Below are 24,189 nucleotides of genomic sequence, written 5' to 3' on the forward strand. Positions count from 1 at the left end.
TAGAATCTCTCTTTTATCCCTCTTGGTACTGCATTGTGGGTTGGTATATGTGATGTGAAAAAATCAGAGAGTAAGGACAACCCAGTTCACCATCAGTGATCAACTGATCCATTGCCTTGTCAACTATGTTACATACCACATTTTGGTTTTCAATATCAGCAAAGTGTTTACTAAGGATCGATTGTGGACTAATGGGATTGTCCAACCTCGGTTTTTGTGTGTGTCTAAAAGTTGTTCTAACAAATAAGATGCATTGGTTGACATCTTCAAGTGTTAATCCATTTTCATATGGTTCCTGTGGTGTGTAGTTTCCACCAGGAACCTGCCCCCCTGAGGGGAGCACCCTTTGGCCTCCGGATTCTCTCCGGCTACCACGCGCCACACGCGAAGCCATGTGCTTTTGGGAACACTTCAACAGGCTGGCTGCCATGGTGCCTTCAGCTTCTGGACTGGTTCATTTCTGACTGACTACAGAGACCCTGATATTCATAAGTTGATTGAACTCCATCTTCTAATTGTTATGTTACTAATGTTGAGTAGTTACTGGCACATTGTGGTTTGTTTACCCAGTTGGGTGAAAATCTGCTCTTACGCGACATAAAAACGTGGGCAGGAGATTTAACACTTTACGCCAATGCCTTTTCTGCCCATAAATCGGCGCGTATTTTATTTACGCGTAAAAATGTGCCATTGATCAATATTCTTGAAAAATTTTTCGGCACTAGCGGGGATCGAACTCGGGTCCCCAGATCTGAAAGCGGACTCCTTACTACCTACTCCACCAGGGAACTTGGTAGAACAGAACAAATATTTATATACTAACCTATAATACACACCCAAAATACCACATTTACGCGCGTTTTTCAGCAAATACGCGATTAAATACGCTACGAAATATTTGCGTAGCGTATTTTGTGGCTGGTTTTTTCAACGTGCAAAAATACGCCACATAATTTAGAAGCGTAGCGGCTTTAAGCAATAAAAATACGCTACGAAATATTCGTGTGGCGTGTTTATCAGCAGAAATTTTATTCTGCTGAGCAGAAAATGTAACAACCTAAAAAGTCGCTTCAAATTACGCCGGTGAATTGAAGCGCCATTTTGAAAACTGTAAAATCTGCTGCATGGCAGCAGTTTAAAGTCGCGTTGAAGTATAAAACGCCAATTAAACTGCTCTTTACCGCGTATTTATTGGCAGAAGAGCAGATTTTCACCCAACTGGGTAGGGCTGCTGTCTTTCTGAGGTTGGATTTTTTTTTTTTTTTTGGTTAAATCACCTCGCACCAGGCGCCGAGGGTTTATATTTATTTAAAAAGAAAAAACAATCTTAATCTTAAGGTTACTAATATTAACTATCATTAACTATTCTAAGTTTAAGCTATACCTTCACCCCAAGATTAAGACGAGGGACCGGAAGGGAAATGGGGGGGGGGGTGAGACGGATCGTCCACCCTGACCCAAACCGGTAGGAGGTTGCCTAAGGCATGATCTCTGCCACATGTTCCAGGAGTCGTTATTCACACATACCTGTCTGACAGTAAACCATGCCCCCGACCCATCTCGGAGGGAAGTTTGAAGGGGAGAAATTTGGCCTAGGGGTGGTCGCAACAAGTTGGGGCCCCTAGTTAAAAGACCACGAGGTACATTGGGATATTTGTGGGGCGGTCAGGTTTGATTGGGTATTAAAATAACACTCCATCATGGATGGACTGTTCTTATGGTGACTGATGGTTTTTTGCTTGGTTCAGGGTCCAGGGGATAGGATTTCAGTTCAGGTTCGTTGAAAACAATCGGGGTCTTTCAAGGTCCGGGATCAGAACTGGGTTCGGATTACCATCCTTGGTAGTTTTACGTTTCGAATCATCAATTTTCCAGAGTACTCGCCCTCGCTTCGCCCATTCTAGAATGTTGTTTCACTTCTAAGCAATCATTAATTTTTGAAAACTTTTGTTCTCGCTTCGCTCGGACCTTCATTCATATTTTTAAAAATATTATCTACTTATAATTTCCTGAAAACTATAGTTAAGATTTGAAATGTCGAAGCAATGAAAATCAACTTTTTGCACCAGCTATTTCACTTTTCGAATTAGGTATCAAATTTTTTCGAAGATTTTGCTCTCGGCTAGCTGGATTTTTTATTGTTCAAATGATTATCATGCAAACCATCTTTTATATCATTCAATTAGATACCTACATATTTATTTTTTAAAAAATTATCAGTCTTGAGATCATTCATTAAAACGTGTGAATCCCCTAAAAAAAGTTCAAATGCAGCGATTTCCTGTCCTACTCATCATATTTTTATCTCTCTTTCGTACAACAAAATATACAAAATCTTCCGCAAAAGAGGCAGAATCGCGGAGAAAAATGGAAGATGATTAGTACGAACGAACAAAAAACTATTTACCATAAATCCGGCCCGACGTAGCCTTCGCAACTCGACCAAGGCTTTAGAGGGAGCAACAGTGGCAAATACGAGGGATCAAGGTACCTATAGAAAGGGGACACGATACGATGTCAGGATAGATGATGTCAGCTTTACACCGAGTTTTTTCGCTGGCAAATTTTTTACCATCATTATTACTCGCGGTTGAGGAAAGTAAAAAAAAAAAAAATGATGAAAAAGTGGTACGTAATAATCGTGTATATTATGTACAAGGGTGGTAAATGTTTAACCGTACAGCGATGAGGACGATTTAGGCGCGGAAATGGTGGATTAAGACCGGACGCGTATCGCGGTCGCTTCCTCTAAATGTAAAACCAACTATGTATACTGCAGCAACTTTGGGTGTAATTTTTACACGGATTTTAGCGGTGGTGGGATGGCGACAAAGACCAGGGTTGATTTGGCGAAAGTAAGTACGGCGACATTTAAAATGAGCTTTTCTCGGTGCGTACAACAAACGTGCCTCATCGTCCACCCTTCGTTCGCCAGACCATTGGAAAGGGGGGCGGAGAGGAAGAGATCCTGTCTCGTCGTGTACCTGGTAGAATAAACACGACTAGAATACAAAAGCTAAAACGGAAGAAAAACCGAGCTTGGCTTCTTTTTACCTCTGCCACCGAGGTGGAGGAAATAAAGCTCAGGATGAAGGGGTAAGTATAAAGCTAGCAATAGCCGAGTAAAGGCATACAGAAATGGCGCTCGACGTGATAAACGAACGCACCCAAGCACCCTTTCTCATCGTTGTGTCGTCGCTCTCGCTAATAAGGGATATTTAATGAGATTTTTCCTAAACGAGGGGGTGGATTTTAAGCGGCTTATCGTGCGGTGTGTTTATGATGATGTTGGGTTTCTCTCACTCTCGCCTCCAGACCATCCGAGCACACTGATGCACGTTCGTATCAGTAATTTATCACCCTCGTATGCCCTTCTCATCTGCAAATTGTCGCGGGAAAAACTGACGTAGGTGTACGAATAGGTAGGTATATCTGTGTGGTGACAACGAACCCCGCAGGCATCATTTCGATATTACGTAAAAACAAAGACAGCCTCGAGGGGAATCTCACTCTCGCAACAAAAGGGGTAAAAATAATTCACCAGCACGAAAAAAAAAACAAACAAACGCGCACACACCCAAACAAAAAACCAACCAGACTAAAAAGCTTTCCGTTGTAAGTATTTTAGTAAGCATTTCGTGTTAATGGGTTACAAGGATATTTGCTCGCGCACCAATTCTTGCGTACAGAACGTGTAATGTGTGTACACGGAAAAACGATGAACGAGACGAAGAGACCTATACACATTACACAGGGTAGAAGTATTATTTTTCATTCTATCCCTCCTCTTCTTCACCCATAGCAAAAAAAAACGTGCAAAATTCCAAAATCTAACCAAACCCTGAGAGTTTGCTTAAAGTAAAGATGCATTTTCCAGACATTATTTGTGTGCTTCAGTGCCTACATATAAACCTTGTCTAAGTCCCCCCTCCCCCACTGATCGTCATTCCTCCGATTCTACTTTTCGGTAGGTACCTATTCATTTTTCAACCAACGTTGCTGTAGCATGAGCTCACAGTTTGACGCATTAGTTGTCAGGTTTTATGAGGCGAATTACGTCAATGAGTCGACTTCGTCATGTAAATAGAATCAAAGATGACGTAATCTCGTAATAAAAGGGAGAGGAAAAAAAGAGAGACGAATGCAAACCTATGTTCCAGACTCCGCCAGACATAACGAGATTGAAGAGTAGGCGGTGAATAGGAAGGTGAAATTTGTAGGTATTATTGGTTAACACGACGACGACGATTACATTGGGGAAATCGAGATAAATTTTTCAACTTTGCAAAGTTTTGCTAAAGTCGGTCGCGTATGATTCGTATTTCATATCGGGAAATTCGAAAATTCATCGTATGATTTTTCCAACGGGAAATTTCATTATTGCTACCGCGTATACGCATTGGAGAATTTATTTTCAAATCGAGAGTAGGCGGAATAAAAGTAGGAAGGGAAAAAAGAAGAGGGAAAAATTTCCCAGGGATTAAATAAGAAATTTAGGTTGAAATGGAATATGAGAAGAATGGACCTTAACGAACTAAATTTATTTTGGCGGAAATGTGATTGGGGCGGGGGAGTAAATCAGCTGTTGGCTTAGATTTTCACGGCAGGATGTGCCAAAACTTCATATTAAACATTTTTCTTTTAGAAATGAAAATTAAAGACGTTTTGAGATAATTGTAAAGGAAAATAAGATAAACTTGAGTTCCAAAAAATGAGCAAAATTTCAGAAAAATCGATAAGTGTGGGCTACATTTGCCTCTTAAAATTAATTTGCCGTACTGGTAACGTTCTTAAAATCAGAATCTATGCTAAATTAGACAAACAATTATTTTCTCCTAAAAAAAAAAAATGAATGTAGGTACTTGACTTTTTACTGGCAGCCCAACTGGTACGCACGTACATTTTTGAACCAGACGAAGCTGGATCGAAAGATCATGCAAAAAAATATCACCGAGCAAAATTTCAGATGTTGAAGTGCATTTTTCGATTTTATGTGAATTTTTGAAAATCAAAGGGCCAAAAGTGAGAAAAAAAATCGAAATTTTACTAAACTGACGTAGAAAGCTATCAAAATCCTAGACTCACATTAGAGTTCTACTGAGTGGTTGAAAATGTGCAAATCACATATTTTGGACAAATTGAATTTTGAAAAATTTTTTTTCGCAGATATTTCGCATCAATTATGGCAAAATATCGAATGATATCATTTCTGAAACTATGGAAATATTTTGGAACACAGTGATGCCAATTTTTTGGCTATCATTGTCAGTTCAAAAAAACTGGAACACTTTCATAATTTTTTTGACTATTTTTCTCAATTTTTGAAATTGGCAATCAATAACTACAAAATTGGCACTACTGTTTTCCAAAAAATTTTCCCACTTTCAAAAATTATATCTTTTGATATTTTGCCTGAATTACTCTTAATTCGAAATATTTACAAAGATTTTTTTTTTAAATTACAAATGTTCAACCACTCAGTTAAACTCTAAAAGTGGTTTTGGATTTTGATAGAAATGGCCTGGGTCAACACAAACTCTCGAATACTCTTTTGGATTCGAACCATTTTTTTGCTGGTTGGGTAAAAGCGAAATTGAAAAAAGCAGGATTTTTTCAAAAATGCTTCCTCTCTGAAGACCCCTGTTGACAATTTTTCTAGCATTATGCTAGCAAAACTGGCATATCATTAGCATCAGTCGCATTCCACTGGTGTTATGCTAGCATGAGGTGAGCTAGCACGCACGTGCTAGCATGATGCTAGCATCTTGCTGGCACAATACCATTCTGGGATAGCATTTTACTGGCATTACATGCGGGCATCACACTAGCACACACATGCTAGCATTTTACTCGCATTTTACTAGCACTGTTTCACTTTTAGATAGCATTTTACTCGCATCAGTATGCTAGGTTCATGCTAGCATACAAATGTTAGCATTTTTCTGGCATAAGTACGCTAGGTTCATGCTAGCACACACATGCTAGCATTTTTCTCGCATTTTGCTAGCACTATTTCACTTTTAGATAGCATTTTACTCGCATCAGTATGCTAGGTTCATGCTAGCATACAAATGATAGCATTTTTCTGGCATAAGTATGCTAGGTTCATGCTAGTACACACATGCTAGCATTTTACTCGCATTTTGCTCGCAATATTTCACTTTTAAATAGCATTTTACTCGCATCAGTATGGTAGGTTCATGCTAGCATTCAAATGTTAGCATTTTACTCGCATCCGAATGCTAGGTTCATGCTGGCACATACACCCTAGCGTTTCACTCGCATTTTGCTGGCAATATTTCACCTTTAGATAGCATTTCACTCGCATCTACATGCTAGCATCACACTAGCACACACATGCTGGCATTTTACTCGCATTTACATGCTAGCATCACACTAGCACACACATGCTAGCATTTTACTCGCATTTTGCTGGCATAATTTCACTTTTAGATAGCATTTTATTCGTATTAATATGTTAGGTTTATGCTAGCATTCAAATGTTAGCATCCCTAGCATTTTATTCACATTCTGCTGACACTATTTCACCTTTTTCTGCAATTTCAAGTACTTGCCACAATGAACAATGATTTTGCTGTCTTTTTCATAATTCACTTTTCAAGTGCGTCGTTTTTTATAAAGAAACAAAAGAATATTTTTGATGTTGAAATTTTCACATACTGGTAATATGGGAAACTTTGTTGTTTTTTTTTATTTTGTAGATTTTTGACATTTTTCTAGACCAAAAAAGTCTGAAAAAAGTCCAAATGACTGACATTTGTAAAAATGGTGGATGAAAATTGTTTTTCTTGTTTGTTTTTTTCTTTAATTTCATTTCTTCAAGTACCCCATATTACCTGCAACTTTTTGGTGAATTTTCAATAGTGTTAAAAAAAATACATCAAAAAATCATTTTTAAAAAAAACTTGTTTATTGTGTGTGGCATATGTTAAGTAAATACTAAAAAAATACATTTTTCCTTTTTGAAATTCATTTTTTTGTAATTTTTACTAGTACCCCATATTACCTGCAACTTCTTGAAATGATCAATTTTTCAATTTTTTTTTTTCAAAAAATCATTAAAAATAGTAAAAATAATTTTTTGTTGACACAGTTTTTTCCATGGGTATACTTAAATGTTTGAACTTTTTTATGTTGCCAAAATTTTCATTTTTTGTCGATTCCTCTATATATCTACATTTAAAATTGATTTTATTTTATGTATCACACATTACCTGCATTTTTCCTATCCTAACACTAGCGTGATGCTAGCACTTTGCTAGCATTGCCTTGTCTTGTGGTATACTTTACTTCTCTTAGATGAAGTATGTAGTCAACTTGCATATAAGCTAAAATGGTTTCTTATGTGATTAAAAGTAAGAAGTGCATTGTTCAGTGCACACAGCTGACTCTAGCATCTCAAGCTAGAGTGTTGCTAGCACCATGCTAGCATAGCAGGTCTATGACCAATTTTTGATACTAATCAGTAGGGCACATCTGGGACCTCCTTCTCCACTTTTGCTAGCACACTATGCTAACGCAAAGGTACCAGTATTTTGCTAGCATGTATTTCCTGGCACATTGCTAGGAAATATGCTAGCACAGTATACTAGCGTGACTGGCACCCATTTTTCCACCTTTGCTAGCACATTAAGCTAGCACAAGCATGCCAGTATTTTGCTAGCAGGTGAATGCTAGAGTAATGCCAGCAAGTACTCACTAGCACATTGCTAGCCAAAAGCTAGCACAGCGTGCTAGCATGACTGGCACCCTTTTTTCCATGTTTGCTAGCACACTATGCTAGCACAATCATGCTAGTATTTTGCTAGCATGCGAGTGCTAGCATAGTGTGCTAGCAAACGTGGAAAAAAGGGTCCCAGGCATGCTAGCACACTGTGCTAGCTTTTTTGCTAGCTTTTTTCCATGTTGAAATTGTCAATAGGGACCCATTACAGGGCACCACTGAAACTTAAATTTCTTAGAATTAAGTGAGAGAGATTTGTTCAAGAAGGGGTTCCAGTAAAGGAAGTAAGGGTTTCAATATCACAACGAATTGGGATAAGAGAACATCGTAGCTCTGAGTTACTTGAGTAGCTGAAACTGCTTGTGCATAATCTCTTGGTTGTAATTTACAAAGATCAGAAGAAGATGAATTACTAGTTTTCAACTTAGCAATTGAGGTGGGAAGATTCATCTTGGCCAGTTTATTCACTTTCACTTTTTCTAATTTTTGGTACAAAGGACATCCCTGGAAACTGGCAGTGTGGTCTCCTCCGCAGCTTACAGTACACACTTTGGAGTAGCTACATTTCCATGCTCACAGACTGAAGTTATAAATGACTGCCTGCACATTTGACACACTGTGGATCAAGTCTGCGAAAGTTTTTTGTGTGTCCAAAATTTTGACAATTATGGCATTGAACCGGACTACTGGGTTTCTGGCGTTCCTCTACTTTAATGAGGGCATGGAAGATACTTTTAAGATTAAAGATTCCATTTGCCTGCATTGTTTGCATGAACATCAATAGTGCAGACTGGAATCGGCTTTTGGTTTCTGTAAAGGCCGCGGACAGTTAGAACTGGAATGCTTTCTTTAAGAAGAGTATCTTGAATTTTGTCCTCTGTAATCAAATAGGGGACATTCTTCATCTCCACAGACATTTTTTTCTGTTTAGGGTTACTAAATGTAAAGAATTGTCTTTTATCTTCTTCAAATTTTCTAGTCAAATTACGAAAATCATCAATGTCTGTCAAGAATATGTCAAGAACCTGATTCGTTGTTTTGGTTTCAAATTTTTTTATCGTAATTTTCTTGATTTCTAAGAGTTTTGATATTTATAAATAATTCACAACATCAGGGAGAATAATAGGAGGGATTCTAACCTTTGAAGTTTCTTTTGAAGTCGACGAATTCTCTTCAGGTTCTTCCACTGCAAAGGAATTGAATTTGTTTTTGTAGAGATGTCAGGTGGAGCAACATTCGTTCGATGTTTAACAGCTTTCTTATAGGTAGGTAATTGGAATTCACCATCTTTTGGAACTTGAGGTTTGGCGTTTTTCAATTCCAATTCGGCTAGTAAGGCCCTCTTGTTATCAATCGATTTCTTCAATATCGGATTGGTAATATTACTAAGCATTTTAATACATTGTATGAGTGTACCGAGATGTTCACTCCACAAAGGTTCAACGATGAATCAACTTAGAAAGTGATTTTCCATTCAAAATTTCTCCCACATTTTTGTTCTCAGTTAAAAAAAAAAAAAAAAAAAAAAAAAAAAAAAACTTTGAAAATTTCAGTAAAATCGAGTCTTGTCCTGAAATCCTCAGCCCAAGATCCTCAAAGACTGAAAAAAATCCAAAAGATGGAAATTTGATCATTTACATTAGGTAGATAATCTCTTAGATTTGACCCCACGTTCATCAGGAAAGCATCATTTAATAGGCCAATGGCCAATCCAATCCCCTGCCTACTTTGAAATTATTCAAAATTTTCATTTTTGTCTGCAAATCTCATGCTAATTGTAAGTTGTTTTAGACCTGACAACAAACTTTAAATCAAATCTCGTAATTTTAAGTCATTCTGGAGCTTTTGGAAAAATTTCCAACACATTCACTATTTTCAAATTTCTCCACCTCACAAGGATATGAAAATTTGATCAGAACAACTGAACTGAATCAAAGCAAAAAATTTTCATTACCAAGACTCAGTCACAGGGTGGAAATTTGGCCAAGTGTTTACGTGTTTGAAAACGGCTTCATGAGATATTTCGAGCTTGGGGAATATCTTGTACTAAATGTTTGAAAATACAACGACCTACTGAGTAGGTACTCCAACTTGAAATTCACGAGTATTTTTAACAAACGAGAATACACTTCTTCCAATAGTTTACATATGATACTGTAGTTCGATACGAGCAAATACGCAAATTCCGAACCTATAATAAACGTGACATGTAATACGTACTACTCCATCTGTCTATCCATCCATAAGCTGAAATTCTTTCAAATAAAAAACCCTCGCATATCATGCTATCTTCTAAACAACGTGGCAACGTATTACTCGTGTACAATGTACATACTACACACACTCCAAAAGTATAATATTCTCGACTCGGGCGAATAAATTGGTAGCTTATTACGTACAGCCTGCAGCCACGTAAGGAACAGTAGTTCGTTCTTCTACGTATGGATACGTATGTAGATACATTATATAACATTCGTTAAATCTGATTTTTCTAACGATACTCTACTTTGCGCCAATATGTCACTATAATATGCTTTTTCCAGTACCTATCCTCGCTCTCTGTCTGATTTTTTTACAGCACACTGTTCGTGCATGGAGTGTGCTTCGCTCATCATTCACGCCAGTGTGAGCACATCTTCTTTTGATATACTATATAGGTAAGCTAGTACACGAGTAGGTAGTGGGTGTGGGTAATTTCACCATTACGTAGAGCTATGCTTACCTGTATTTGTGAAGCGAGAAATACGCACAAAAATGTCTCCGTTTATTCTCACACGACATACGATAGGGTACCTTTTGACTCTTGGGTGCAAATATTTTATAGGGGAAGAAGAATACCGAATCTCGTACACTTACTTCGTATTACCCTAATTATGAACGCTTCATATAAACGAATAATACGGTACGAATTGCACAGGGTTTATTCTCCAACAAAACAACATTTATAGGTACTATCATTATTCGTGCATTTCGTTTCCATAATACACATAGGTATCTATGCATGGAACATGTGTAATGTACCTAGCTATACCTTCATCTAATTATCTGCTTTGATACATCTAAATTAGATAGAATACCGAGTAATATTGTATTATTGCGATTTTCCCTAATACCCTTTGACGTTCTTTAAATGAAACGATAATACCTCGATAAATTTGGATGAAGTTGGGTAGAGTAAGTACGTATGATAATTTCATTCTTCATTTGTGTAGTAAAGGATTTCAAGGTACAGCGTATAAGGTACCATAGTTATCATGATAAGATATTCATAATCAAAAATTAGCTAAGAAATTGTCTTTGAGAATGAGCATTTTTCGGACGTTTTCTGACTAAATTATCTCAGTTCCTCATTTTCTGAGGAAATTGCAAGTTTCATGGAAGAAATTCTTTCGGAACTGTGCCATTTTTTCCAAAACAAGTAAAGTAAGAGGCTACCTATACAACGAAAAAGCACAATTTTTTCAAAAATACTCCTCTTTGAGAGCCCATATCTCCTCTCCTGGGGCACCTCTGAAGCTAAAAATTTTTATCAGCAAATTTTAACTCAAAATGAAGGTTCTTCTCTGCAGAATTTGATGAAAATTTGCGATCCACTCTAATTATTAGTTGTTACTCTACCATGGAATGAAACTTGTAAATTTATTGAGCACAATAGATGGACCCAAAATCAATATAACTCCGGGTAAGATTTCAGGTGCTGAAATAGATTTTTCGATTCTTGGCAAATTTTCAAAAAATCTAATTTTGCCTAAAAATCTGAAAAAATCAATATTATTTTTGTCAAAGTCCAAAAAGCTGAAATTTGGTGTGTAACTTAAGTACCTTATTTTTTACCGCATCTATACGTCGATTGAAAATGGTTTCGAACGGTTTTGAGCCGTTCTGGAGCCTCGAATAGATTTTTGAAAGCTGAATTTCCATAAAATTTAACTTAATGAAGTCGGCAGGCTAAAAAACACCTTTGCTAAGAAGACCGAATTTTCTTCAAAATAAAAATCTTCTACGAACGAATTGATTCACTTTTTTTTTGAAACATTCGTACAGCAATTAGTCTGTTTACAATCGAATCGAATCACTTACGAACAATTGGCGATTAAATAAATTGATTGATTTCTCGGTGAATCATTCGCAAACGGATCAATTAATTTACGATTGATTCGGTTTTTGTGAAAATATTGTATAGGAATTGATCTGTTTTCCAGCGAAGTGAATCAAATCGAATCGAATCATTCGTCATAACCGATTGGCGATTGAACAACTAATTAATTGTTAGTGAATCATTCGCGAACAAATTTGTTCGTATAAGTGACTCGTTCGCAAACGAAGCGATTTGTTTACTCAATTATTGAGAAATTATTCGCGAACGAATTGATTCGTATGAGTGACTCGTTCACGGACGAATCGATTCATTCATTCAATTTTTGGAGAATCATTCACAAATGAATTGAATAATTTTTAGTGAATCATTCGCGAACAAATTGGTTCGTATAAGTGACTTGTTCGCGAACGAGTGGATTCGTTTACTCAATTATTGATAAATAATTCGCGAACAAATTGATTCGTATAAGTAACTCGTTCGCTGACGAATCGATTCAATATAACCCAATTTTTATGAATCATTCGAGAACGAATCAATTCATTTTCTCAGTTTCTGGAGAATCATTCACGAAGGAATTGAATCATTTTTACTGAATTATTCACGGACAAGTTGGTTCGTATAAGTGAATCATTCGCGAACGAATCGATTCATTCGCTCAATTTTTGGAGAATCATTCACGAACGAATTGAATGATTTTTAGTGAATTATTTGCAAACAAATTGGGTCGTAATTCGTATAATTAAGTCGTTCGCGAACGAACGAATCGATTCGTATAAGTGACTCGTTCGCGAAGGAATCGATTCATTCACTTAGTTTTTGATGAATCATTCGCAAACGAATTGATTTGTATAAGTGATTCGTTTGCGGACGAATCAATTCATTAACTCAATTTTTTTTGAATCATTCGCGAACGAATTGATTCATTTGCTCAATTTTCGGAGAATAATTCACGAAGGAATTGAATCATTTTTAGTGAATTATTCACGATCACGAACAAATTGATTCGTATAAGTGAATCATTCGCTCAATTTTTGGAGAATCATTCACGAACGTATTGAATAATTTTTAGTGAATCATTTGCAAACAAATTGGGTTGTAATTCGTGTAATTAAGTCGTTCGCGAACGAACGAATCGATTCGTATAAGTGACTCGTTCGCAAACGAATCGACTCATTCACTCAATTTTTGATGAATCATTCGCAAACGAATTGATTTGTATAAGTGACTCGTTCGCGGATGAATCAATTCATTCACTCAATTTTTTATGAATCATTCGCGAACGAATTGATTCATTTGCTCAATTTTCGGAGAATAATTCACGAAGGAATTGAATCATTTTTAGTGAATTATTCACGGACAAGTTGGTTCGTATAAGTGAATCATTCGCGAACGAATCGATTCATTCGCTCAATTTTTGGAGAATCATTCACGAACGAATTGAATGATTTTTAGTGAATTATTTGCAAACAAATTGGGTCGTAATTCGTATAATTAAGTCGTTCGCGAACGAACGAATCGATTCGTATAAGTGACTCGTTCGCGAAGGAATCGATTCATTCACTCAGTTTTTGATGAATCATTCGCAAACGATTTGATTTGTATGAGTGATTCGTTCGCGGACGAATCAATTCATTAACTCAATTTTTTATGAATCATTCGCGAACGAATCGATTCATTTGCTCCATTTTTGGATAATCATTCACGAACAATTAGAATAATTTTTAGTGAATCATTCGCGTATAGATTGGTTCGTATGAGTGACTCGTTCGCGAACGAAACGATTCATTTACTCCATTTTTGGTGAATCATTCACGAACGAATTGAATCTTTTTTGTGAATCATTCGCGAACGAACCGATACTGTTTGTGAATGACCGAAAACATTATTTCAAAGAATTTTCTATCGAATCGTTCGCAACTTCTGAAAATAGTGGCTCTCAAATGGCCCAGAGTCTGAAAAATAAACCAGGCAGCACATTAAAAGGCCTTAACACTCAACAGGCAAATGATTTGTATGAAAGGAAAAAAACGTTCAAACTTTCTTCAGTCAAATCATTCGCGATCAAATGCATCATTACTGGCGAAGTCAGTTTCTAGGTCACCTGTTTTTAAACACTTATAAATGTATTAGATATACTTAATTGGGACATTCGCAAAAATGATCAAAAAAAATCATTCCAAAATACTTCATCGAATCGTTCAAAACCTGGCATTTGTGCACCTATTTCATCAAAATCCAGACACATTTCATCTCAATAGTAAAATTTCACCTTTCGAACTCTCGATGGCAACTTCCCTCGGATAATCGAGTCGATAATACAAAGGTTGAAATTTGGCAACGTCACTCCCTATCCCAGCTTCCTTACTAAATTCCAAACTCGAGACGATGAAAAAAAAAAACTCACCGATACCTTTGCGTTGTTTCTGCAAAGAGGGAATTTCTTCGCGTACCTAGTCTAATTCAGTAATTTTGCACATCAAAGGAGCCACATCTAGCGGAAGCTAAATGTATTTTTAACTCCGTTAGCACCAACCTGAGCGAAAGCTACATCGAGGAAAGGGTACATACCGACGAAAATTTTCTCATTTACCCTACTTATAGACAGCATTATACGAGTAGGTACAACTACGACAGTATAAAACACTCAGAAAAAGGGCTCAGGAAGTGAAAAAAAAAACAACAGTCTGAAAGATTAATACGGTTGAAAATCGCTCGAAAATAATTTCATTGCTTACGACAACACTCGTTCGCGAACGAAGCTCGGACGAGTATCAAGGGGGTTGAAAATTCGTTCTTTTTTTAAATTTACACGTGCGCCAGTCTCGACTCGAGCCTTGTAGAAAAAAAAATTCTCTACAATTCATTCTGATGAAGCGTTTTATCTCTCGCTATACCCATTTTAAACTCGTTAAAGGTCCATCAAATCCAGCGCTATTTTTCTGCTGGCTTTTTTTTCTGTCTGCTGGTTCCTTCTTATAAATTGGAAGGAAAAAGTACTCTAAGTCGACTCCGCGAGGCCTCTAAAGGAAACTCTACCAGACACGTCCGTATTCACGGCGAATTGAATAGACATCTTTACGTAATTGTCACCGGTACGGCGTAGGCAGTAGGCAGCCATTCGTACTCGTTATCACAGCGGTAAACTTTTTCTTCCTTCGTCGGTCTGCTTCGTATACAAAGGGCGAAAAAAAATACGTACGTAAGAAACGAAGTGTAGAAAAAAAACATAAGACTAAATCACCTACTTCTGCGATGAGTATTTATTCTAAATTTTAAATCGAATATACAAACTGTTGACCTGAAAAGATGCTTTTTCCTCGGGCAAAGACACACTACACTAGATTTTTCTCTTCTTTGGCCCCCTGCCTGCCCTTTCCCCAGTCTTCGTCGCTCTTCTGATATCCTACGTAATTTACTCATCATTTTTTCACTTTGCTTTGCGTTGTACCTTCGCCAAGAAAGTTTTCTTTTTCAACGCAGCAGAGCGCCGCACGTAACTCGAGACTTTTTCCAATAAATAAAACATATTTCCATAAACAAAATATTCATTTACTCCTATACGCGCAGATATAAATTGCTTTTTCGTTCGCGACGATTTTTCTCCGCTCGTTTCACCTTCCCACACTCACTCAGAGCTGCCTCTGTCGACATCCGATTTCATTATATTCTGCTTTTCTTCTCATTTGTTGATATTCTCTCGTTATTGCTTTGGTTCGTTGGCGCGTTCGCGCTTAATTCGAAAATTAATTTGAATTCCAAATTCGTCGGTTGAATTTTCGTCTACCTCTCTCACCCCTTCTCTCTCTCGTCGTTTGTATACAACACAGCAGCGTTGAATTATAAACCTTCTTCATGGCGAAAATGTTTTATTACCTTTCGATAATACCATCTCGGATGGTTATAAAAATAAATGATAACACGCCAATAAAAAGCCAAACTGGAAAACGATATTGAAAAAAAATCTTTTCATTTTTCCCCTATCGCTGTTGCTCTTGCTGTTCGTTGTTTTCTTTTTCTTTTTCTTTTTTTTTTCATTCCAGAGCATTTTACCGATTTCGTTTGGATAAAAAAAAAACGCAGCAGCGACGAAGTAACCAACCCATCGAAAAGACTTTAAAAAGTCGAGATTTTTCGAATAATATATATTTTTGTTTTCTTTCGCTTTTTCATTTTTCATTTTATCCAAATCAAGCGAAGGAAAGTAAAACGAGCGAAAAAAAAAACGTAAATAAATAAAAAATTCTCCTTTATAATACAAAAAAGGAAAAAGGAAGAAAAAAACAACTGAAAGAAAAATTAACGAATAATTTTAATCTTTTTCTTTGTTGTTGCTGAAATACCACAGTATTTTATACCAATCAAAAAATTTCTCTAATCTCTTGCTTTTCTGGTTCCTCTGTTTCTCTATCTCGTTGAATAATACGAGTATGCAAACACATTCGCTATCGTTCGCCAAACAGAATGAGAATTTCAGTATTTATAAGCTCGTGTCCCAAAAAAACCAAAATACCAGCAAAAAAGAATACTTGGAGGGGAAGAGGAGATTACAGAAGGGAAAGAAGGAAATGAGGAAAAAATTTCGTTAGTAAAAACAATTAAAAATATAAGTACGGTGGAAAATTTATTACGAGAATGTTTGTTTCAACGAATAATAACTGATTTTAGAGAAATAGTATCGTGTCGCCAGATTCTTGCTGGGTTGCTGGCGGTATCTCTTTGTTCACTTTTTTTTTTTTTGCTGCAGTGTTTACCAGTGAAAAGTACAGAAAATAGATGCAATTTTACCGCAATTTTTTTTAAAATTTTTCTTCTATCAATGTATTAGATAAAAGGTGAATTTCTGAGAGAAATAAACGTAAGTACTTACATGAGCCAAAAAAAAATATGCTAACGGAAAGAGTAATGTTGGATTTTTGCACCAGAAAATGGCTGAAAGAAGCATAAGAAATGAATGAGCCGATTCCATGAATTTCAAAAACTCAATCTAAACAACTTACCATAAAGAAACAAAACTAAATTGAAGGAGCCCACAAAAATGCATCTATCCACTCAATGCCCTCGGAATTTTGAAATTTTCATTGAACATTGTTGGACAACTCTAAGAAAAATATACCTAGGCTCGAAAACTTTTTCTCCGACCTATCACCTCTTCCATAATGACAAAAAAACGTATTTTTCAGGAGAAAAATCACACATCGACGACTTTTGAATAAAAAGTTTTGATTTTTACCCAAAATATCGTACAGAAAGCATGAGTTTATCCACAATATTGCACCCTCTCCCCCGGTCGATCCTCTGGGACTACTTTTTTCTTGAAGTGAACAAACTAAGGATCATTTTGAAGCAAACTTACCAAAAAAATTTGACATTATTTTAAATGAATTTTTAAAAATCAAATTTAAGCCAAAAATGAGAAAAAAAATCAAAATTTTACCAAATTAATCTATCAAGCTGAAATTTGACGTACACCCTATTTCGATTTGTAAAAATTGTTTGGAAACGGTTTCAAACTGTTTTGAGAAGTTCTGGAACCTCCAGCAGATTTTTGAATTTTGAAATTTTGACAAAATTTCATCAAATGAAGTCGGAAATCTGAAATTTACGCTGCACTCCAACTTGAAGACGCCGTTAAGTGGACTACTCGTAGGTTTGAGTCATTTTTGAGCCACAAGCGACGTTTCGAAAATTTTTGAAATCTCCAGCAGATTATTGAAACTCAAAATTCCCACAGATGCTCAGAGACGTTCGGGTGTGTTTGGGAAAATTCAGGGGTGTGAACAAGTGCTCAGAGATGTTCGGGTGTGTTTGGTAAAATTCAGGGGAGTGAACGAGTGCTCAGGGATGTTCGGGTGTGTTTGGGAAAATTCAGGGGTGTGAATGCGTGCTCAGAGGTGTTCGGGTGTGTTTGGGAAAATTCAGGGGTGTGAATGCGTGCTCAAAAGTGTTCGGGTGTGTTTGGGAAAATTCAGGAGTGTGAATGGATGCTCAGAGATTTTCGAGTGTGTTTGGGAAAATTCAGGAGTGTGAATGGGTGCTCAGAGATTTTCGGGTGTGTTTGGGAAAATTCAGGTGTGTGAATGGGTGCTCAGAGATTTTCGGGTGTGTTTGGGAAAATTCAGGGGTGTGAATGAGTGCTCAGAGATGTTCGGGTGTGTTTGGTAAAATTCGGGGTTGTGAAGGAGTGCCCAGAGATGTTCGGGTGTGTTTGGGAAAATTCAGGGGTGTGAATGCGTGCTCAGAGATGTTCGGGTGTGTTTGGGAAAATTCAGGCGTGTGAATGCGTGCTCAGAGATGTTCGGATGTGTTTGGGAAAATTCAGGGGTGTGAATGAGTGCTCAGAGATGTTCGGGTGTGTTTGGTAAAATTCGGGGTTGTGAAGGAGTGCCCAGAGATGTTCGGGTGTGTTTGGGAAAATTCAGGTGTGTGAATGGGTGCTCAGAGATTTTCGGGTGTGTTTGGTAAAATTCAGGTAGCTCAGAGATGTTCGGATGTGTTTGGGAAAATTCAGGGGTGTGAATGCGTGCTCAGAGATGTTCGGGTGTGTTTGGGAAAATTCAGGCGTGTGAATGCGTGCTCAGAGATGTTCGGATGTGTTTGGGAAAATTCAGGGGTGTGAATGCGTGCTCAGAGATGTTCGGGTGTGTTTGGGAAAATTCAGGTGTGTGAATGGGTGCTCAGAGATTTTCGGGTGTGTTTGGTAAAATTCAGGTGTGTGAATGCGTGCTCAGAGATGTTCGGGTGTGTTTGGGAAAATTCAGGGGTGTGAATGCGTGCTCAGAGATGTTCGGATGTGTTTGGGAAAATTCAGGGGTGTGAATGCGTGCTCAGAGATGTTCGGGTGTGTTTGGGGAAATTCAGGGTTGTGAATGCGTACTCAGAGATGTTCGGATGTGTTTGGGGAAATTCAGGGTTGTGAATGCGTGCTCAGAGATGTTCGGATGTGTTTGGGAAAATTCAGGGGTGTGAATGCGTGCTCAGACATGTTCGGGTGTGTTTGGGAAAATTCAGGCGTGTGAATGCGTGCTCAGAGGTGTTCGGGTGTGTTTGGGAAAATTCAGGGGTGTGAATGCGTGCTCAAAGGTGTTCTGGTGTGTTTGGGAAAATTCAGGAGTGTGAATGGGTGCTCAGAGATGTTCGGGTGTGTTTGGGGAAATTCAGGGTTGTGAATGCGTGCTCAGAGATGTTCGGATGTGTTTGGGAAAATTCAGGGGTGTGAATGCGTGCTCAGACATGTTCGGGTGTGTTTGGGAAAATTCAGGCGTGTGAATGCGTGCTCAGAGGTGTTCGGGTGTGTTTGGGAAAATTCAGGGGTGTGAATGCGTGCTCAAAGGTGTTCTGGTGTGTTTGGGAAAATTCAGGAGTGTGAATGGGTGCTCAGAGATGTTCGGGTGTGTTTGGGAAAATTCAGGGGTGTGAATGCGTGCTCAGAGATGTTCGGATGTGTTTGGGAAAATTCAGGGGTGTGAATGCGTGCTCAGAGATGTTCGGGTGTGTTTGGGAAAATTCAGGTTGGTGAATGCGTGCTCAGAGATGTTCGGGTGTTTTTGTCTTTTTTGAGAAAATTTAGGGTTGTGAACGCATGCTCAGAGATGTTCATGTGAGTTTGGGAAAATACAGGGGTGTGAACGAGTGCTCACAGATGTTCTGGTGTGTTTGGGAAAATTCAGGTGTGTGAACCAGTGCTCAGGTTGTGTTTGGTAAAATTCATGTGTGTGAACGAGTGCTCAGAGATGTTCGGGTGTGTTTGGGAAAATTCAGGTGTGTGATTGCGTGCTCAGAGATGTTCGGGTGTTTTTGGGAAAATTTAGGGTTGTGAACGCATGCTCAGAAGCGCAGAACATGAAAAAAACACGTGTAGGAGGTAGTTGGGCGAATCCCAAGGGGGTGCAGGGGGGACAAAATCCCCCCAAGCACAGGCGAAGCACAGGTTCGAAGCGAGGGTGCGAGTAGTTCAAATGCCCTCAATGTTTCTGGCACAAAAATTTGGCTCTTACGTAGCGGCAGACTGCCAGGACTTTTTTTTTCGTTCGCGAATGATTCACTCGTTTTTTTGCAATAATCAACGAAAGACTTACAGTGGACGTCCGTATCATTTGCTCATGCACATAAATATTTTTATCATCTTTTATGCTTCACTGTCTCGTTTTCTGAAGAATGAAAAATTACTGGTTCACTTTCGCAATTCGAATTAGGTAGGTAACTAATTCTCAAACAGTGCCTTTTCCTACTACCTCCAACGACGTTCCCATACTTGATACTTTTCCACCAACGAACGAGTCAACAAACCAACAAAAACAATCGACATCGTACTCGTACTCGTACATTCGATACACAAGTACGAGTATACCGATACCCATACTATACCCAATCTCTACAGGGACTGTTTTCTTCACATGCGGTTAAATCTGGCTCGGATTAGACCGCAAATTGAGTCTTGTACGGCCGCTAATTGAACTACAGACGAATAACGTACTCATCTGTATCCGTATCGAAAATACTCGCTATAGTTGAGTTCCTTTCGCTGGGATTTAATGGGTAAGAGAGACCAAATCACGCCATAAATAAGTTAGTTACTGTACACAGAGCAAGAAAACCAACGAGAAAGAGAGAGAGAGAGATAGAGAGAGAATTCGAAGAAAACCTAATTCTACTCTAAAACGTAAGAAACCAGCAGACGAAATGAAATATCGTAATATACTTTTCCTCCTTTTATATTCTCTCTGCCCTGCCTTGCCCTGTTCTGTGTACGTTTATACTGTATTCTTACAGTCGATAAAGTGTAGTAAAGTACGAGTACCTATATAGAAAGAAAAGGTAGGCAGAGAGGAAAAATATGTATTATCCAAATTGAAGAAAAGGATTTTTAATAGCGCTTGATTTACTATTGTGCAGATGCTCCAGATGGCGTACCAAATTTAATGCTGGAAAAGAGTCAATATTCTATCGGAGATACCTTAAAAGGAAACTGTACCTCGCCTCCTTCCGTACCATCGGCCAATATCACTTGGTACATAAATGGTAAACAGGTGCGTAGATTTTTTGCTCCTTATATTAAGTATTTTTTCAGTCTGTTTAGCTTACTTACTGTTACGATGGTCTGATTTAAGTACCAATAATCTAAGATACTTACTCGTATACATCAAAGATCATTTCTACAATATTCATAAATCTGTGCTCGAGCTGTTTATTGCTGGAAATTTCAAGCTACAAAGCATGAATGAGGCCAACATAGAGAGTATAAGAAAAGCATATAACGAGTGAAGGGGGATCAGATGAGCTTCTATTAATATTAAACCCAGCAACAGACACAGTTTTAACGCAGATTACCTACGTTTCTTGGGATGAGACGATGAGGGAGAAAAAACAAACCAGAATGGGTATACAGTGTGGGTCGTCGCCTCGGCCGACACACGACCACCGACGGTAATAAATTTTTCGAATAACCGTCGTAAGTTAATGTTAGTTTTGAACGGAAGCCCGAAGATAACGAAAGCTCTGTTTAGAGAATCTTTTAGCATCCGGTAGGTTCGGTATGTCCGGTAAATTTCATTGGCTAACGTGGTCGGGAGCCACCAGTCCACACCACACCGCAGCATAGAGTGAGAATACGAGTCCGCCGGTAAAAGACGAGCAGAATTTGGCTGAATAATTACGCAGCCTGGTTCGATACGAAGTGAGGGGGGCTGGGGATGGTTTTCTCATTAGTGTAAACTGCCGTTACCACCCGGTATATCCTTCTGTTCAAGGGTGAAACGAATGTATCGCTTGGTACATACGTAGTGCACACCCAGACTGTGTGAGAGGATGTAAGAAAATCGCCCCGTGTGTACACATAAATTTCACTTATCGTGTATCCGTTAGTTGGCCGTTATAAGGGAAGGTTGGTAAATTGGATCGAGAGAGTGGCACGATGATGATGGTGGTAGTGGCGGCAAGATGGCGCGAAATGTGTACGAAGATGAGAGTGTAGTACTCTCGTTGTTGCGGTGATGTATGTTGGAATTGTTGGAGGTACTCGTTACTGTAATGAATTGTACGTAGGTAGGTACTGAGTAACTAGATGTGCTGCAATTGTACATTTTTTTCTCTTAAGAAAAATGACACAAGAAACTTCAATCTTCATGGCCATTCAATCACTGATTTTTCATGAGTGCTCTCAAAAAATTTTGAGCAAATCAATCGCCTTCGTCGTTAGGGCATTGAAAAAAATCCAACTGTTCTCATGATCTGGGAAGAAATTGGAAAATTCGCGATTTCAGTGCATTTTCGTTTGGAAAAAATTACCCACAAAAATATCTACCTTTTATCACGCAAGTTGAAATTTTATTGCGATTTTAAAAAAAAATCAAACAATGATGCCCAAAATCACCTGTTTTTATTCATGTGGAAAGAGCTCAAAACACGTTAGACCTATTTTAAAGCTTTTTTTGGTAGGGGAACAAGAGGGAGGGAGGTCTGAATATGTACTTTTTCTCACAAGTGAACTTCTCATGATGTCCATCCTCCAATTTAAACGAGACCGTATGGTTTATAAACCCAGCCCCTTTACCAAAATCGTACATACTCGTATGTAGCTACCCAAATTGACCACTTTTAGATTTTCAACGAATTCTTGAAAATGTAAAATTATGATTTTGCTTTTTCAAAAAAATATCACACAGTACCGACTTAATCCACTAAAAATTATGTTAATTGATTCTGAAACTAATATCAACTCTTTCAATTCGAATTTGACCATTTTGAATCATTCTGGAGCCTCCGTCGTGATTTTCGATTTCTCCTTGATTTTAAAATTTTCTCCTGAAGCTTTAGAATGGTTCAGAATTGTCGAATTAAGATTCGGAGGATAGGTCCAGGTGACGAATCGTTCATTCGTGCAAATTTTCAAAATTTCATTATGATGAATTCATTAATTTTATGAATCAATTCGATGGCAATTGATTCACCGAAAATTATTCAATTCGTTCGCGAATGATTCACCAAAAGTTATTCGATTTATTCGTGAATGATTCGGCAAGAACCAATTCAAGGAATTAGTTCGTTCAGGAACGAGTCATTTATACGAATCAATTCGTTTGCGAATGATTTACCAAAAATTATTCAATTCGTTCTCGAATGATTCACAAAAACTATTCAATACGTTCATGAATGATCATCCATAAATTATTCAATTCGTTCGTGAAGGATTCACCAAAAATTAAATAAGTGAATCGATTCGTTCGCAAACGAGTCCCTAATACGAATCAATTCGTTCGCAAATGAAATATTCAATTTGTTCGTGAACGATTCACCACAAAAAATCTAATTTAATTGATTCGTTCGTGTATGATTCACTTATATGAATCAATTTGTTCGCGAACGAGTTAATTATATCTATGAATCAATTCGTTCACAAACGTGTTACTTAAACAAATCAATTCGTTCGCGAACGAGTAACTTATTCAAATCAATTCTTTCGCGAATGATTCACCAAAAATTACTCAATTTGTTCGTGAATGATTCGCAAAACATCAATTAAATTAATTGATTCGTTCGCGAACGTGTCATTTATACGAATCAGTTCGTTCGCGAATGATTCATCAAAAATTATTCAATTTGTTCGTGAAGGATTCACCAAAAATTAAACAAATGAATCGATTTGTTCGTGAACGAGTCCCTTATACGAATTGGTTTGTTCGAAAATGAATTATTCAATTTGTTCGTGAACGATTCACCAAAAATAAATTGAATGAATCGATTTGTTCGTGTACGATCAACTTATATGAATCAATTCGGTCGCGAATGATTCACCAAAAGTGATTTAATTCCTTCGTGAATGATTCTCCAAAAATCAAGTAAATGAATCGATTCGTTCGCGAACAAGTCATTCGTACGAATCAACTCGTTCGCGAACGAGTCACTTGTACGAATCAATTCGTTCGCGAACTAGTCACTTGTACAAATCATTTCGTTCGCGAACGAGTAACTTTTTCAAATCAATTCTTTCGCGAATAATTCACCAAAAATCACTCAATTTGTTCGTGAATGATTCGCAAAACATGAATTGAATGAATCGATTCGTTCGCGAACGAGTCATTTATACGAATCAGTTCGTTCGCGAATGATTCATCAAAAATTATTCAATTCGTTCGTGAAGGATTCACCAAAAATTAAACAAATGAATCGATTTGTTCGTGAACGAGTCCCTTATACGAATTGGTTTGTTCGAAAATGAATTATACAATTTGTTCGTGAACGATTCACCAAAAATAAATTGAATGAATCGATTTGTTCGCGTACGATCAACTTATACGAATCAATTCGGTCGCGAATGATTCACCAAAAGTGATTTAAGTCGTTCGTGAAT

General features: G+C 37.7%; 1 protein-coding gene across 1 annotated transcript in view; it reads left to right on the forward strand.

Moving 5' to 3' along the window:
• The window catches only part of LOC135834926 (uncharacterized), a 404,651-nt gene that overhangs the window by 257,244 nt on the left and 123,218 nt on the right, over positions 1 to 24,189 (forward strand). Inside the window, exon 4 of the mRNA XM_065348920.1 lies at positions 20,736 to 20,869. Coding sequence (XP_065204992.1) covers positions 20,736 to 20,869 — 134 coding nt within the window. The remainder of the gene's footprint in view (positions 1 to 20,735; positions 20,870 to 24,189) is intronic.

The sequence above is a fragment of the Planococcus citri genome, chromosome 2 (assembly GCF_950023065.1).
Source record: "Planococcus citri chromosome 2, ihPlaCitr1.1, whole genome shotgun sequence".
NCBI lineage: Eukaryota > Metazoa > Arthropoda > Insecta > Hemiptera > Pseudococcidae > Planococcus > Planococcus citri.